Raw genomic sequence first — 19,092 nt, 5'->3', positions numbered from 1 at the left:
ATCTTCCCTCCCTTAAAGTTGTCACATAATTTGACTAAGTAATACAAAAGTAAATAAACATGCTGTATACGGATAAAGCATGACTTTCAAACACAAAACCATAGAATTTGTGAAACACAAGAGTGTTAAGCATCTTAGACAAAGTGTAAGGGACAAAATCCAAATACTTAAAAATGCTAACCACGTGCCAGTCACCATTAGCTCACTGGTACATGTACTGTGTAATGCATTTCCCCTTAGAAGCAGTCAACGTTATTTCCATTCATAGGCGAGGAAGCAAAGTGAAGACCACTAAGCTCCCTAAAGCTTGCTTACCGCGGAAGCCAGCTCTTTCTCAGATCAAATGTCACGCTGATTACTAGGTAGTGCTGTACACCAGCACCATCCGGCTAGCCTAACAGAACCATGTCTCCAAGCACGGTGCAGGAACACTTCAAAACTCTCGCCTGAAGACCCACCAAGTCCCACTTCTCTCGTTTTCACCGAATTCTTCTTTCACACCTGCCAAAGGAGCCCCACTGTCAGGCCTTTCACATTCTTACCTGGCCGGCTCTCCCTTCCTTCCTTGGCAATAGCTGACTTTTGTACGTGTTGCATCAGTCTGAGGAGATCATGCCATCGTTTCTGCCTGTAGCACGTCTGAATGTGTCCCAAAAAGGTAAAATTTTGTTTTTTGGAAAACGTCTGGACAAAGAGTTCCTCAAATGCCTCTCGTAAAGGCAGCCAAATAAGCTTATGGTCTACTGGCTTGAACCTTTAAAAAATGTAAAAGTGATTCACAAATTAATGAAGCAGAAACTAGGAAACACAATACAAACTAATCAAAATCAGAAATATGACTAACAACACTGAGACTCTCTTAAGTTTTCAGCTGTGATCTATTTTCAAGTATTTGACAGTTTTATAATGATTAAATATTTTAGATTAAAAGTACTATGAAAAGTTTGAAATTCCTAACTGGACAACAAAAGATATATTATTTATTTAGTAAAATAAAAAAAATCACATTTAAATGAACATGTATGGAACTTGGTGACAAACCATGGTTCAAGAAGTTTTTATGAGTGGCAGATGCAAGCCCTGGTGGCCCAGAGACAAGGGCTACTCTCAGCTTTGAGCAGAAAAACATGTTGCAGAGAATGGTGGATAAAAAAGGGAATATCAAATGTTTTTCACTAACACATTGCTAGGCATTCTCTTACTTTATTTATTCAGTAAGATGCATTGAGTATCTTTCATTTGCTAGGCTCTGAATCAGCACCACCCACAAGGTCTTGTCTTATGTAGCTTATAACTTAATCAGAGTGCTAACACAGAAAACATTCCTATAAACCGCCAGACAGTGGCTTAGGTACTATGGTTTATGCTAACACGAGCTACGGCAAAGGAGTAAGCAAGAAGGGTACCGGCAATGTATACAGCAGTGATAGATGCTCTCCCGAAGAGGGGACATTTGAAAGAGGCTTAAATCAAACAAGGAAGAAAACTAAGCAGGAATCTGAGAGACAGAAGATGCCACTCCAGAATAGTGTATAATTAATACATGGCTGAACCTAGTACCTAAAAACCAGTTAAGTCAACACAGGTTTCAACTGATTGGAAAAGGAAAAGGAAACTGTGGCTGGATTTCACTCAGCTCCACCAACAACGAGAGTGAATATGTTTTGGAGAGGTGCCAGAGTTTGTTATGAATGGCCTTGCTGGCCAAAATACACCTTGTGATGTGTTCTAAATGTTCTGAGACGACAACAGAGAATTTGAGGAAGCCAGTGATAGAAACTGCTATGACTTAAGGCAGCAGTTCTCAACCTGTGGGTTGAGACAGTGGGGGTCACAAATCAGATATTTACATTACGATTCAGAACAGTAACAAAATGACAGTTATGAAGTAGCAATGAAATAATCTTGTGGTTGAGGTCAGCATGACATAAGGAACTGTATTAAAGGGTCGCAGCATCAGGAAGGTTGAGGACCACTGCCTGAAAGGGATGACTGTAACTGAAATGGAAAGACTACAGTGAAGAGAAGCAAAGCAACAAGACCACAGCACGGGACCAGGTAAAGACATAAACCACACATATGTCATCTAAAGAAAACTCCGATCTTACAGACACTGAGGACAGGACTAGACCCAACTAAGGCAGCACTATACTAACCAAGAGCACAGACCATCAAGACAAGGCTGGCTTTATATTCTGGATTAGCTACTACCTTGAACAAGTGACACCACCCTAGCCCTCACAGTTCTCTCAAGTGCACAGGGAAGAGTCTGTGCACCAGAACTGTTAAGAACACAAAGGCAGATGGATCTCTGTGAGTTCAAGGCCAGCCTGGTCTACAAAGCGAGTTCCAGGACATCTAGGGCTACACAGAGAAACCTTGTCTTAAAAAAATCAAAAAAGAATAAATAGCTATGTAGGATATACATATATTTGGGAATCCATCTTAAAATGGCTACAACAAAGGAATAGGACTCTCCACACTGATACATGAAAGAACAGAAAATATAAAACAGAAAACAGTCTGTGCTAAGATATGAAAATAAATGATGCAGGGTTGGCCTGAGTGAGTTCCCACATTCATTCGTCCCTTTTCAATGTTATTTAAGAATGACCTGTGCATGGCAAGGAAGTTAAGGGTTGGTCATTTTTTTTTATCTTTAATTTTCTTCCATCTTTTTTCTTCTCTTCAGTCTCAATTTCTCCCAAAGAGGAACTTCCCTGCTTTACCCACTGGGTTCTTCCTCTGATGTCTCTCAAGCCTCTTCCCAAGTCTTAGTGACATGATCATGTGCTCTATATTTTACTACTTTATGCCACACACTTTCCTCCTGGGAGACTTCTTCTGTTCCAGCTACACCTCCTATCCTTCCACACAGTTTTTAAGCTCTTTCATCCCCACCCTCATAGAATTTGATTTTCTTTTCTCACAAGTAATATAAAGATTGTGTGTGTGTGTGTGTGTGTGTGTGTGTGTGTGTGTGTGTGTGTGTGTGTTGCCTACCAGAAGACCAATTTAAATAAAACAAAAATACGACAAAAATTTAGGGTGAGGTTCTATACAGCTCTGCATAGTGGAGTGCTTGTCTGACACCAAGAAAACCCAGAGTTTCATTTGTAACAATGGGGGTCAATGACATTTTCATTTACAATTAATCAAAAAACAAAGGTCTAGATAGGGTATGGTGGCACAGGCCTGTAATCCCAGTATTTGGAAAGTAGAAGAAGGAGAATACCGAGTTTAAGGCCAGCCCAGGGCCAACCCAGGCTACATAGTGAAACCTTCTCCAAACAACAACCAAGAACCAACCAAACAAAAGAATCAGAGCAACTAAGAGCTGGGAAACACAAACTGCACTCCAAGAGTAAAGAAAAGAATATTTAAGATAAAGGAAAAAAAGAAACAAAGAAAAAAATCTCAGATTTGGGAAGGAAGGTATGGGAAGTTAGGCAGTGTGGTTATGAGAGGAGTTAGAAGGCTATTATGTTCAAACACACTGTATAAAATTCTTACAGAATTAAAAAGATTGTTTAAAAGGGGGGAAAAGACCCCAAAGAGCACTGGGGTAATAAATACAAAGACTGACCATCAGAAGGTAATCTCAGTATAAATATCCTGAAATGCTTTAAAGCTCTTCATTTTAAAGTACCTTTACATATAATAAATTTCCTTTACAAAGACAGATTTGTAAACCACTCAGGCCTATAGAAACCTTACATATTTAATACAGTATTTGTTATATTTAAATGTATTCAACATGGCTATAAAAAATGAAACTAATTATACATTCTAGGAATAGGATAATATCATCTCTTTTCTGTTAAAGATTTATTTATTTATTATGTGAACAGTGTTCTGCCTGCATATATGCCTGCATGCTAGAAGAGGGCACCAGATCTCATTGTAGATGGTTGTGAGCCACCATGTAGGTTGTTGGAAATTGAACTCAGGACCTCTGGAAGAACAGCCAGTACCCTTAACCACTAAGCCATCTCTCCGGCCTAGGATATTACCATATCTCGTTGACTACTACTGAATTTTGTTTCTCATTTCTGTATTTGTTTTCAAAATTACTTTTGGCCTTCTCATTTTATACACAATGATTCTTAAATAAGGTAGTCACATAAATTAAAAGACCCGATTACAGAAAATAAGGCATGTTTCCACTTACACAAAAATGTAACGTTTTCCTTTGGTAACAGGGTAGTGCGTTAAACAGAGGGGAAAAAAAGGTATCTTCTATTTACCACGTCGGAACCAGACAAAAACTGTAGTTTAAGATGCACTGGTTCAAATTCTTCACTGCCATCAGGGTACAGTCAGACTTCTATATGCTCGATATATTGGTGTACTTAGCTTTTATATGCAAGGCACTAGAGGGTTAAACCCTCAGAACAATAGGAAAAAAGACAGAACAAAACCATCCTCCTTACAATGGCTGGCATAATACTACCAATTCTTAGACGAGAAGGACTCAGGCCACATTCAATGATGCAAGACTAATGTCATTTGTGTTAAGAATACTCATAAACTGCAAACTGCTGAAGACACATTTAAATAAAAACATATTTAGACATATTTAGATAAAAGTAGATAGTATTATAGACATGCCTGGTTAAAAAGCAGACCTGCAAAAACATTTATGAGGACCAGGGATTAAGACTCTAAAACTGGCCGGGAGGTGGTGGCGCACGCCTTTAATCCCAGCACTCGGGAGGCAGAGCCAGGCGGATCTCTGTGAGTTCGAGGCCAGCCTGGGCTACCAAGTAAGTTCCAGGAAAGGCGCAAAGCTACACAGAGAAACCCTGTCTCAGAAAAAAAAAAAAAAAAAAAAAGACTCTAAAACTGCCTCCTTGGATCAACACAAGTATTGGGTGACATATACCTTTTGCTTTTTTTAAACTTTCTCCATTAACAGCATTAACTTTGAGCCAAGCCTGGTAGCACAGGCCTTTAATCTTAGCAGGGGCTGGTGACTCTGAGTTCAAAGCCAGTCTGGTCTACATAGTGAGTTCTAGGCTAGCCAAGACTACAGAGAGACCCTGTCCCCCAAAACAAAAGAACAATAAATAACTTAAGTGTTTATTTAATAATTGAAACATTCCATTAAGCACAAGGACTTCAAGTGTCATTTAATTTAAGGGGGGGTAATGAGATGGCTCAGTGGGTAAAGGTACTTTCAGCATTCCGAGGGTGCGAGAGAAAATGAACTCAGGTAAATTGCCTTCCTGCTGTGGCAGATATGCACCTCCAAGCACACACAAATAAAATTAACCTAATACTATGCAATGCAACTTGTTTTTCTGCCTTCCACATGTGTACGATGACACACATGCGCCCTCAAGCTCATACACCAACAAACTAGTCCAATGCTGTGTTGCACACCAGGCATGGTGGCACATGTCTTTTGTACATTTAGTCTAGAGAAGCAGAGGCAGGCCGATGAGTTAGAGGCCATCTTAGCCTATATGGTTAGTTCCAGGCCAGCCAGGACTATACATTGACACCCTGTCTTAAAAACCAACTATATTATGATGGGGGGAGGGCCCAGGTCTTTGCATAACCTCCAAGCAAGACAGATTTGACTTTTGTAGGAAAACAGTATTCTCCAACTCTAGCAGTAAACACAATGTAGTATTTCATAGTTTTTGAACCACACTGACCCTCCAAGCAAGTCTGCGGTGTCGCTTTGTTGATTCATATTGACAACTCTCAAATGGTGACCTTTAAGAAACAAAGGAAAAGAATTACTTCAGACATTTAAAGGCGCCAGATCGTGATAGTGCATGCCTTCAATCCTAGGCAGACCGCTGTGAGTTCCAGGCCAGCCTGGTCTACAAAGTGAGCTCCACACCAGTCGTGGCTACATAGGGACAAGTTCTTTCAAAAACAGGGGAAAAAAAAAGCTTAATGAAAAATCATAATGCGTTCCTTAAGAAGGCAGAGCAAGTTTTCACAAACGCATTTTCTTTGACCTTCTCAATTAATTACAGAAGTCTTAGAATTCAATATCTAAAAATTGTAACCAACAAAAAGATCCTCCAACTGGATGATGGTGGCACACATCTTTAATCCCAGAACTCTGGAGGCAGAGGCAGATGACTCTCTGTTGAATTTGAGGCCAGCCTGGTCAACATAGTGAGTTCCAGGACAGCCAGAGCTACATAGTGAGACCCTCTCTTGAAAACACAAAAAACAAAAAGCAAACAAACAAACAAAAATATCCTTCAATAAATTGATGCCTATAAATTAGGACTAAATCAATATCCAGAGTGTAAAATGCTACTTGGCCATTAAAAGGAGCAAGACATTTTAAAAGCCGTTCTAATAAACTAAGTTAAGCACAAACATAAGCATGTCTTGTGACCTACCTGCAATGTCATCCAAGAAGGCAGAGGCAGAAGGACCACCAGGCTCATACGCAGGTCAACCTGGGCTATACCACAAGAAAAGAAAAGCAGTATGTGTGGCACACATACATCTGAGTATAATTTGACTTATTTTGAAACAATATATACATATATGCATGCCTGTGCTTGTGCGTATATAGACAATAAAATAATTAAGATAAAGCCAATCTGTTAATAGTGGTTATTTCCAAGAAAACCACTTGTAAGTAGAGTAAGTCCACTTTAAACTTTAATATCCTTAGATTTACTATTTAAAAGAAAAAACATAAAACCAGGCATGGCGACGCATGCCTACAATCCAAGCACACAGGCAGCTAAGGCAAGAAGATACAAGTCTGAGGCCAGTCCTACAAATTAGGGTCTATTCCCCCCTCATGGCCCCCAAGCCTCTCAGGTACCTGTGGCACGAGCCAAGTGCTGGACAGCAGACGTTTTACCAGTTCCGGTCTCTCCCACTAACAATACAGGCTCCCCTTGACTGACACACACTGCAAGCTGCTCAAGGAGAACAGAGGATGGGCGAGTAGCAGCAAAAGTGTACTTCTTCCTAGGAAAAGGAAAGGTTGATTGACAAGCTAGCCGGGCCAGGCATGACGACGCAGCAGAATGATAACGAGTTTCAGGGCAACCAGGCAATCTAAAAATATCCTACTTCACACATAATAACCAGGAATGTAGCTCAGAGTACAGTGCTTGCCGAGCTTGTGCAAGTGCCAGCAGAGAAATAAAGGAAACAAAAGGGGAAAACAAACATGCGGGCTTCAAGCTTTTCTTAGTGTTGGATATAAAAACCAACCCAATGGAAAGTGAGGAAATATCCCAGAGTAATTGTCTTCATATTGTACCACATTCTTAGAACATACAAACTACAGATTTACTCTGCTCTGCAAACACTAAACATTCGTTCAGCTGGTACGGGTCACATATAACGAGGTAACAGCTGTGGTTAAGATGCTAGGTTCTGGACACCCAACCCTAAGACATAACCTGCATTGCACATTCTTGAACAAGTCACTGTCTACATTAGCCTCAATTCCTTACCTACACAGGGGCTGGAGAATGGCTCAGGGGTAAAGCTATTTACTGTCCATGATGAAAGCCTGACAACCAGAGTTTGATCCCTTGAAACCACAAAGTGGTGGAAGGAAAAGAGAAGACTCCCCAAGTGGTCCTGTGATCTTTACATTGCATGCCATAGCACACAAAACCACAGACACATCATACAGACATACAACAAAATAAATGTATCTTGGAAGTATTCAAATAATACTACGTAATTATAACGTGTTAAAACTCTCTTCCCCCGAAGCTGAGTCTAAACAGAATCTGTGACTATGACTTGAGATAGAACAAGGGAGATTTAGTTAAACTAAGGTCATTACATTGTGGTGGGCCTTTACTTCAATGGCTAGTGTGATTGACTACAACTCAAATAGCACAATGTCAAAAACACATTTCTAATACACATTATTTAGAATTTTATATGATACTAGCCATCAAGGAATTTACACACCAGTACAGCCTGATGTCCACTTGAGCTTTATTTCACTAAATAAACCGTAGTAAATCAGATCAAGGACCCCTATTAGTTCCAAGCTGCTAGCGGCTATTAAGATACCTATTTTGGAAATGATTATTTCTCAACATGCATCTAACTGGAGGAATGTGGCTCAGACATGCTTTGTTCAGACACAATATACAGGCTTGTGAACTCACTTACTTCTGTATGTGAACAGCTTCACTCTGTTTCCGCAAAAGCCGCACTCGACCTACTTGAACATCTAACTCATTAATAACAATTTCCGGTTTATAAAGTTTACAGAAAAATTCAGCCTGTGGGAGAGAAAGATTTCAACTAAGTTAAAAACCTGCCTGCTTTTAAAACATTTCCTTAGCCAAAGTACCTTAAATGTACCCTTCTCATCAGCCCTCCACCATGAAAGCAGTGTCTACTTCCAAGAAACCCAAGTTAGCGTTATGTCAAGGGTTTCTTTTACATTCCAAGTTTTTTAAATGCTTATTTAAAGCCTGACCACACATCCAAGAAGTGGTACCAAAGACAGTTAGTGTTAATTGCCAACCTGACGGAATTTAGCATTACCCAGAAGACAAAGTCTCTGGCCATGCCTGTGAAGAGAAGGATTGTCCTGCTTATGTTAACTGAAGTGAGAAGATCCATCTTGACTCTGGGCAGGACTATTCTCTGGGTAGGTGCCGGGACTGCATAAATGAAGGCAAGCTGAACATCAACATTACAGCACTCTTTGCTGGTTCTTGACTGTAATGCACTCTGACCAGCTCTCCCAAGCTCCTGTCTCTGTCATTTTCCTGCCCTGAAGGGGCTCTCACCAGGCACTGTGACCAAAATAAACACTTTCTCTCTGAAGTTGCTTTGTCAGGGGATTGAATCTTAGCAACAGGGGAAGAACTATAACGGAACCTTTCACTCACCCAAATAAGCCTTAGGCCTCTGCCTAGATAAAGTGAACACACTGACATTTACCAAGAGCTATAGAAAAAACCCATTCCTAACAAAACGTACATTGCTTTTCACTATGCTCTTGTCAGCTTTACATTTCTAACGTACAGTAAGAATCCAAGGTCTGTCTGAGAGAAAGAAAAGCTATAGCAGAGGCTCCTGAAAGTCTACGGAATAGCCATTCATCTCTTACCTTATCACTTCAAGAACCCAGAATAAAGCTCAGGTTTGGGCCAAGAATAAATTAGGCAAAATGCTTAAGTGAGCCCCTGCCTGCACCAATCAGTAGAGGAAACATTGATCTTTCTAACCCAATCATGGTGGTTTCATGCCCCTTGCTATGATGAACACACTTACCAGTTAAGTTCTTTTCAAGAGGGTACTCCACATTCTGAGGCTAAACCACCCCTACTACTGCAAAAGCTCAACAAACTTCTTTACTATTATAACCACTGACATGAGGTTTCAAGAACGCCTTCATTAACGCAGACATTTCTGCAGGCTTCAACAATACCAATACCACTGCTCAAAGGCTTATCCCTTTTAAAAACTGCATAGATCTCCCCTCTGTACACCGAATTCAGGACCTCATGAATGTTCAACACACATACTACCACTGGGTTACAATCTCAGCCACTCAAAAACACATATCTTGATCTAAAATATAAAATCAATCTCGTGTTGAACCTAATGAACCTAGTTAGTACCATTCATTGGAACTCTTTTCATTTTTAAGGAAAAACAAAAGGCTGGGGATGGTGGCACACATCTTTATTCCCAGCACTGTGGAGGCAGAGGAAGGCGATCTGTACACTCCAGGCCAGAAAGAGCTACACGGTGAGGCACTGTCTAAAAACATAAATAAATACATAATACTAAAACAGTGAGAAAGAAAAATGTGTACAATGAGGCATAGACTAAGGTGCTACTGAGACCATTCTTGGCCTGAAAACAAACTGATCACTAAGACACCAGAGAACAAGGCATCCGTGATGTCGGTGACAGAGTAAACTCAGTCTAAGAATGTACGACACCAGCGAGTTACCCTGGAGGTTTCTATCCTGACAGGTAGTAATGGACCATTAATGTCTAAAGAGGAATCAACACTGCACAGGCCACCTTGGCAGGAAACAGAGCTCACCTAGCCAGGCAGCCCAGCCTTCTTCCAGCAGGCAGGGTACAAGGCAGCACATACCTTTTTCTTGAAATGTTCAGTTTGCTTCCAATGATTTCTGCCATTTTCAGTTTTTTTGTCGGCTCAGAAAGCATGGCAGTGAAACAGTCCAGAGCCTATTAGAAGAACCAAGGGAGATGTCAACTGATTTAAGAGTTATACATTGGGCTAGGGAGATGGCTCAGTGATCCTGCTCTAGCAGAGGACCAGAATTCAGGTCCCAGCACTAATGTTGGACACCTCACATCTGCCTGTAACTCCAGTACCAGAGGATCCAATGCCATGTTTCTGGCCATTGTGGGCACCTGCAATCATATCCATGAACCTGCACAGACAGACAGACACACACACACACTTAAAAAAATCTTTTTACAAAGCAACCCATTAATTAGAGTAAATGATAGAGAGTATAAGTTCTCGCTGCTTCCTGACTGTGGGTGCAGTCAGCAGCTCAAACCCTTGCCACCACGACTTCTATCATGATGGAAGAAACCAGTACAAATACTCTATTTTTAACAAACACTGCTTGTTTACTAATGAAATACTTGTATAGAAATATCCATAGAGCTGGGTGGCAGTGAAACCCGCCTTTAATCCCAGCACTGGGGAGGCAGAGCCAGGTGGATCTCTGAGTTTGAGGCCAGCCTGGTCTAGAGCGAGATCCAGGACAGGCAACAAAACTACACAGAGAAACCCTGTCTCAAAAACCAAAAGAAAAAGAAAAAGAAAAAAAAAGAAATATCCATAGAACCATACTCATAATTGCCAAAACATAAAAACATAAAGCCCCATTAGCAGATTAATGAAAACATTAAATACCATTTATATAAACAACTGGAATATTATTCTGTCTAAAAAAGAATAAATGCTACAAGGATTAATCACAAAAATATGCAGAGTGAATTAGCTGGATTCAAAAGGCAACATATTGCATGACTCTACTTATGTCAAGTCGAGGATGGGAAGTAGAAAGCCACAGAAGCTAGATTAGCCCTCTCCAGAGTGTTACAGAATAGGAAATAGAAGCAGAAACTAAAGAGAGGGATGGAATTTTACAGGAGGTTGTATATTGGTGATTTGGTTTTGCATTCTGTTTTATTAGAGGGAGGGGTGGCACACTTACTGCTCTTGCAGAGAACCCAGCATCCGCACAGTAGCTCACAATCAACTCTAATTCTAATTCCAAGGGATCCAAAGCCCTATTTTGACTTCCATAGTCACCAGGCATGCATGTAACACACACACACACACACACACAGAGGAAAATATCCATACTCATGAAATAAAAATAAATCTTCAAAATTATTTAACTTCAAACAAACAAACCAGACAGGCTCTTACAATGTGGCAAAAAAATTATGCCAAAATCCTGGGAACAAGTGATATTCTTGCCTGAACCTCACAAACCGAGACTATATGCATATGCTACTATGCCTAGCTTTAAAAAGGGAGGGGGGATTTAAACACACACACACACACACACACACACACACACACACACACCTATAATCTCATCCTTGGGGAGACTGAGGCAGGAGAGTGGCAAGTTGAAGACCAGCCCAGGCTACACACACACACACACACACACAAAAAAAAAAAAAACATATAAAAAATAGAAAGTAATTTGGGCTGGAGAGATGGCTCAGAGGTTAAGAGCACTGGCTACTTTTCCAGAGGAACCAGGTTCAATTCCCCACAACCACATGGTGGCTTACAACCATGTACAAGATCTGGTGCCCTCTTCTGGCATTCAGGCATACATGCAGGCAAACACTGTATACATAATAAATAAATAAATCTTTAACAGAAAAAACACAAAGTAAGCTTGAGACATGGTTCAGCTAGGAGAGTGATTTCTAGGCATACAAGAAGCACCACTTTCCATTTCCAGCAACATAAAACCGAGTGTAGTGGCACATGCCTATAAACCTAGCACTCAGGAGGTGGAGGCAATAAAAAGCCAAGTCATCCTGTGCTACACAATGAATTTCAGGACAGTATGGGATACAATGATTAAAAACAAACAAGAAAACAACTGTATGTTCAGTTCATTTACCCATTTAGAACCAGTGAGATGGGCTCATCCGGTATAAACCTAAATTTGATCTCTGGAATGAAAGTTGTTCGCTGACTTCCACATAAATGCTATGTCACACCCACCCATCCCTCACAAGAACTAAAATAAAATAAAAAATAAGGGGAAAAAGATAGGGTTTTGCTGTCCTGCTGTTCATCTCAATTCTAACCAGAAAGGGACAAAAATGAATTTACATATAAGAAATGAGAAGTTCTGGAGAATAAGAAGAGTTTTTATTGGAAAATGATGGATAAAAGTAAAAATGTCATTGCCAGGTGGTGGTGATGCATGTCTTTAATCTCAGCACTCAGGAGGCAGAGGCAGAAGGATCTGAGTTCAAGGCCAGCCTGGTCTACAGAGCAAGTTCCAGGACAGCCAGGGATACACAGAGAAATTCTGTCTCCAACTACCCCCCCACACCCCCACACCCCCCACCCTCGCAAAAAAAACAAACCAAAAGAAAAAGGAAGCCACACAGCATTTCAAGGTTCAGAAAGTATAAAGTACATACTCCAAAGGAGGCTGCTTTCTACTCAAAGTAACTTTAGCACATATATAATAGAATGCAAACCAAACTGAGTTGTAGTCCTCTTTTCAACCTCAAAAAAGAAACCACAACACCTTATAGTCAAAGTTAGTCAGTGTTTTAGGAGTCCATTATCTTCAGGAAGCCTACTTTATTCCTAGGGAATTAACAAAGCCCTACTCCTAAAGGGCCTCACAGACACACACACACCCCAATTTTCACTTTTTACATCACTTTTTATAGCTCCCACATACTTCTCTAACCCCAAGATACAGATTTGAAGAGATGGTACAGATACAAAGACCACAGCTCTAGAGGCACTGTGCTGTACCACACCAACCCATTTAGTCAAGCTTTCCCTCCCTCACTGTTTGACTGTAAAACCTTACCTCTTCTAGAGTAACACAGTGTTTAAAGGTAAGTCATTCATTACATCTGATTAGCTGGGAGCAGCTTGAAGTGGCTAAGGGAAGTAAACTGTAACTAGAGAAGCTGGCAGCCACAGAGAAGACAACCAACATCTTACCTCCTGAAAAACATGTAACGACGCTGATGAAGATGTACTGTCAAAACCATAAGCAACTCTATTACACCAATTCAGGAGATCCCTTAAAAGCAAGCAAACAAAAAAATACAGGCTAAAGAAATAACAGGTTATTTAGCTCTCTTATGTCTCAGGTTACCCGATGACTAAAATGTCTCTATTATTCTAACCAATGTGAAGGAGAAAGTAATAGAGGTTAAGTACTTAACCATACACATTTCTCCCATACTCATAACAAGAAAGGAAATAGACTAAATACTATCAAATTCAGGTGACCTACTTACTTCTAATCCCCATTGAGAATGGAGAACTGAGACACAAAACTCATTATATGGAGCAAATCCAGAAGGCTTACTTCAGACCTTAAGAAAGGCCAGATGTGGTGACACACACCTTTCTCTCACTCAAGAGGCAGAGGCAGGTGGATCTCTGTGAGTTCAAGCCAGCATGGTCTACAAAGTGAGTTCCAGGACAGCCAGTGCTACAGACTCTGTCTCAAGTGCCCCCCACCCAAGACCTATTAAGAAAAAACTTCTACTGAGAGAATGATTAAGGCAACCATTTAAGTTAATTTTTAAACCTGTGTTTCTGAGCTACGTGAGCTCTGTGTCCCAGTTTGGCTACACAGCCTGGCCTGGAAGATCTTCCTGCCTCAGGCACTTAGGATGCTAGAATTACATGCATGTGCCCTACCTAGCTCAAAGGGGATCTGATCTCATGATACAACCCATAGTTTCAATCTGTAAACATGACTTGTCAGGATCACCCTACTTCTAACTGGAAGAAGTTTGCAGCAAAGCCGTTTTTAACATATCAACTGAAAGCAATATGTAGTCCGGTACCTTAAAGATAATTCTCTTCCCTCATGGACCATTCTTCTCTTTTCTCTTGAAACTTCCTGTGGTGCCTGTTCATAGCCAACAGAACTATCACTTGGACAGCAATGTTTTTCTCCAGTAAGCTCAATGTAAATGTCTAGTAAGTAATCAGTTTCGGCCAAAAGGCTTGGATATCTGCTCTGAAGAACCTGATTCCAGAGGGGAAAAAGAAAGAAACTTTAACAGCCAGGAGAGACTATTAAAAGGACCTATCACACTGGACATGCAATTCAGCAGCAGAATGTTGCCCTGGTCTGGGTAAGACCTGGGCCCCAGCCTGAGCACAGGGATGGGGATGGGAGCACACAACAATTGCTGACATTAGTCAACCAGAAAATAGGTTTCTCCATAAAATCTGTAATCTTCACCAAGCACAATAATCTGCACCCTCACCTGTCCTTGCCTCCACCCATCACCATACTTTAATTCCATGACTTCCCCCCACAACTTTTACTAAATTATGACAATCTAGCCATCTAAACTAGTTTAGAGAACAAAAGCCAGATACCCAAATAACCAAACCATAGGTACCCATGTACCTAAATTAAAGAATTCCGCCGGGCGGTGGTGGCGCAGGCCTTTAATCCCAGCACTCGGGAGGCAGAGGCAGGCGGATCTCTATGAGTTCGAGGCCAGCCTGGACTACCAAGTAAGTCCCAGGAAAGGCGCAAAGCTACACAGAGAAACCCTGTCTCTAAAACCCCCCCGCAAAAAAAAAAAAAAAAATCCTCGGTTACCACTTTGTGTAATCCTGAATATAAGTCTATAAGCTTCATTATATAATCTTATATAAGAAAGAAAATTAAAGCAGATCACAAATGAAGTGATAAAAAGCAGTTCAGTTTTAAAAGGTAGAAAGTAGAAGTTGAAAGTACACTGTCTAGTCCTCGTCATTTCAATAGCTACTTAACACTGCAGTAGAGCGAGCTTCACATTTGTACATTGGGTTCCAAGGCTTTACAAAACGTTGATATGTTTGTTTACTTACATCTGTTTGGCAGGAGAATTAAAACAAAAAAGGAACCCTGAGTTCACCTGTCTTGTCTGAAAACAATGTGGTCAGGGATGCTTGGGAGTAGAAAATGAACCTGTCAGTAACAAGTGCCTGAGCAGGCATTGCCACAGAGAATACAGGCCAGATTCAAGATAAAACTGGGACATAAAGTTTGAGAAAATAGCAGAGTCATGGTGGTGCATGCCTTTAATCCTAGCACGTGGGAGGCAGAGGCAAGTGGATCTCTGTGTGTTTAATAGCCAGGATGGGCTAGAGAGATGACTCAGTGGTTAAAAGCACTGGCTGCTCATCCAGAGGTCATGAGTTCAATTATCAGCAACCACATGGTGGCTCACAGCCATCTAATATGAGATCCGATGCCCTCTTCTGTTAAGGAGGTGCACATGCAAGTAGAGCACTCATATGCATAAAACACAAATAAAAATAAATCTTAAAAAAAATAGCCAGGACTACACAGAGGAAACTCCCACCCCTACCCCCAAAAAGAGTCTGAGAATATGTTCTGTGTGTGCTGAGATTAACATTCTGTAATAGCTGTTTTAAAAATGCAGTATCTTTAGTTCCAGGGTATTGGATATCTTTTCCTGAACTCAAAAAAAACAAAAACTTGAATTCTAGATTTGATATATTTCAATTAGGGATGCTCCTGTGTACCACTTCCTCTATTTCCACCTAAGAGGAGCTTCTGGAATTTTTTCATAACGAAAAATAAAAATGAAAAGTACTCTTATTCTCCAAAACTGCACACCTCATTCAGGTCTTTCTTGTCCAGATTATCCAGGTGAATTTTAGTCCAGTATTTGTCTAGCATAGTAGCATGACTATTCAGTGGTCGATACCAACTTCCTCCACAGCTCAAGAGTCTGCATTTTAAAGGAGAAAATACAAATAGCAACACATAAAACATTCCTAGTTATAGCCAACCTACTTCATCTGTGTGTGGCGCACGCCTCCATGACCTATGAAGGATGACTAAAACCAGACAGTACAAAACCTAAACATAGACACCAATGGTCAAGTCTTATTAACTAGGCAAAGCAAGAGATGGATAACAAAAATAAAGCCAGGTATGGGGTCGATACATATTATCCGCATACCTGAGAGAGACTGAAGCCTGTTAACTGAGTTTGCGGCCAGCCTGCATTATGCAGCAAGTCTCTACAACAACACTCTAAAATAATCAATTACATCAATATTAAAAAGGATTTTTATTTCCATAATTTTCCATTTAGTATTTTTAAATCGTACCAACATATGATTTCACTATGGTAAGTGAAATCATAGATAAATGGGATGACTATTATACAATTCCTGACTCATAAATAAAAGCTGCCATTTTAATGCTAGACACTAACAGGTTAAGTATGGCAGATGAAAAATTACAGTCTGCCATTTGACCCCATGAGTCTTTAAAAAAAAAAAGGAATGATAGAATGTTTACCAAATTACTTTTAAATCACTGCAAATAATGCCACGGGGTGTTGAGATCTCAATGATAAGACTCTTCTATAAAGCATAAATGACTTCAACAAAACATACTTGAAGGTATTCGCATGTTTAAGAGTAAGTTGACTGCTTGTTACCAAAAGCTACACTTGGAAATTATTAGATTTCCAGAATGAGGGGGGTATATATTAAATGTTTATTCTAGACAAACTACATGCTTACACATTAACCACACTGCCCCAAAAACATGTCATTATTTTCGTCTCATGTATAAGGAAAAGCCTGGCAATGTCCCTTGCTCAATCAACTATGACTACAAATGACAGAGCTGAAAACTGAGTTCAAGTGTTTCTAAGTTGTGTGGCATTCCCTGATGTCCCAGGACTTTTGGGGATATTCATAGAGGCTCCAATATGCAGCACCAAGAAGAGATTTCAGAATGGGAACAATCAGTTACACATACCTCCTGGTTGCAAATAATTGAAATGTAGGAGCTACTTTCAGACAGTCACCTTGGCCAGGAATCAAAAGCTCTCCATTCTCCAGCAGAGGAATCAACACAGAAACCTAAATCACAAAACCCCATTGATAAAACCAGTGAGACAGAAGTTAGCAACAAAACAACTATCTGTCTCCAAATGATGGACATATCCTTAAATGAAAACTCCATCCACTTTTCACAGTTCAAATTGGAATCACATGCATGTGGATTTTCTGAGTTATCTGCACTCCAGCACAACACCTTATTTACTCACTATTCACAGAGTGCTCACGATGGCCCAGAACCAAGCAAGACAGTAAGATGCAAACAGGACTTGAAGTCAAAGGTCTTACAAGAGGTGAAAGAAACACACATGACTACACAGCATAATAAGCTTAATTCAGAAGAATTCACTGTATTGGCTCCAAAGCTAAAAACATTCACTAAGTCTTAAAGAATGAGCCAGAACAAGCTGAATTTGGTGGGACAGTAATGCACAACACATAACCATTTTTTGTCTTCTCTAGGATGCAAAATTCAATATTTACTCAACTTGAAGATTCATCTTATAAAAAATTTAAAATCAATCTTGCTGTGGGATGTTCTGTATGGCAAATGTGTTGCTCTGATTGGTCAATAAATAAAATACTGACTGGCCAGTGGCTAGGCAGGAAGTATAGGCAAGACTAACAGAGAGGAGAAAAGAAAGAACAGGAAGGCAGAAGGAGTCACTGCCAGCCGCCACCAGGACAAGCAGAATGTGAAGATGCCGGTAAGCCATGAGCCACGTGGCAAGGTATAGATTTATGGAAATGGATTAATTTAAGCTATAAGGACAGTTAGCAAGAAGCCTGCCACGGCCATACAGTTTGTAAACAATATAAGTCTCTGTGTTTACTTGGTTGGGTCTGAGCAGCTATGGGACTGGAGGGTGACAAAGATTTGTCCTGACTGTGCGCAAGGCAGGAAAACTCTAGCTACACAATCTTAAACAAACAAACCAAAAAAAAAAAAAAAAAAAAAAAACCCTATCTAAAGAAAAATACCTTAATCCTTAGTACATCTTTTTGGTCAGAGTTTAAGGATTTCAGAGGAAAAATAATGCCAACCCAAGGTCAGCATGAGCTACACGGCAAATTTTACAGCTGTGTCATGACAGGGTCTCAAAAAACAATACATGCCAGATGGCAGTGGCACATACCATTAATCCCAGCACTCAGGAGGCAGAGGCAGGTGGGTCTCTGTGAGTTCGAGGCCAGCCTGGTCTACAGAGCCAGGACAGTCAGGAATACACAGAGAAACCCTGTCTCGAAAAAAAAAAAAAAAAAAAAAGGAAGGAAGGAAGGAAGGAAGGAAGGAAGGAAGGAAGAAAGGAAGGAAGGAAGAAAAGAAGGAAGAAAAGAAGGAAGGAAGGAACCAAACTAAAAACCACAATCGTATTTATTTCTTAATCAGACAGATGCAAGCACATTATTTCCCCCTTCATTTTTCCTCATCCTCCTAGTTTACAGCTGCCACATCTGGGAAGCAGGATCTCACAAGTTCCGAACAATTGCCCAGAGGTAGTAAGACTGTACTCAAATCATTACAAGAAATAGCACAAAATTTAATAAATACTCTATCAAATAGGAGACAGTCAAAGAAACCCAATCTCTCTAGTCAGACTAGGCAGGTAACTATGAAAGAGCTTCTTACAGTATTCCATGTGAAACAGTGAACGCCAAACGATCCTCAGGCACTGGGGACAAAGTGTTCTTCAAAGACAAGATGTATAGAGCAAAGGGTTTAGCAAGATGACATACCACGTCTAAGGGAGCATAGTCAATATCCTCCAGAAGGATCCAATAGCCTTTTGTGGCTGCCTGTGTCAGGGTGCCAGGTTGCCATACAAACTCTCCAGGGACATCTGTACAACGATACATGCCCAATAGCATCTGTGGAAAGAGGTTAATTAGAGAAATCATGCACCTGAGATAACAAGGCTACTTCCTTGAACAAGTCCTGTGAAATTTCAACAAGGAGGCACGTGAGGTTTACAAAGCTTACCCCAAAAGCCAAAAGG

General features: G+C 40.5%; 1 protein-coding gene across 1 annotated transcript in view; it reads right to left on the bottom strand.

The window, feature by feature from the left end:
• Positions 1 to 19,092, bottom strand: part of Mdn1 (midasin AAA ATPase 1) — a 155,929-nt gene that overhangs the window by 114,521 nt on the left and 22,316 nt on the right. Inside the window, 10 exon segments of the mRNA XM_028872751.2 lie at positions 543 to 754; positions 5,664 to 5,724; positions 6,809 to 6,957; positions 8,131 to 8,243; positions 10,081 to 10,179; positions 13,193 to 13,274; positions 14,053 to 14,237; positions 15,852 to 15,966; positions 17,013 to 17,116; positions 18,833 to 18,964. Of these exon segments, the coding sequence (XP_028728584.1) occupies positions 543 to 754; positions 5,664 to 5,724; positions 6,809 to 6,957; positions 8,131 to 8,243; positions 10,081 to 10,179; positions 13,193 to 13,274; positions 14,053 to 14,237; positions 15,852 to 15,966; positions 17,013 to 17,116; positions 18,833 to 18,964 (1,252 nt within the window).

This window comes from Peromyscus leucopus, chromosome 2 (assembly GCF_004664715.2).
Source record: "Peromyscus leucopus breed LL Stock chromosome 2, UCI_PerLeu_2.1, whole genome shotgun sequence".
In the NCBI taxonomy this organism is placed as follows: domain Eukaryota; kingdom Metazoa; phylum Chordata; class Mammalia; order Rodentia; family Cricetidae; genus Peromyscus; species Peromyscus leucopus.
This window is presented reverse-complemented; position numbering and strand designations above follow the sequence as displayed.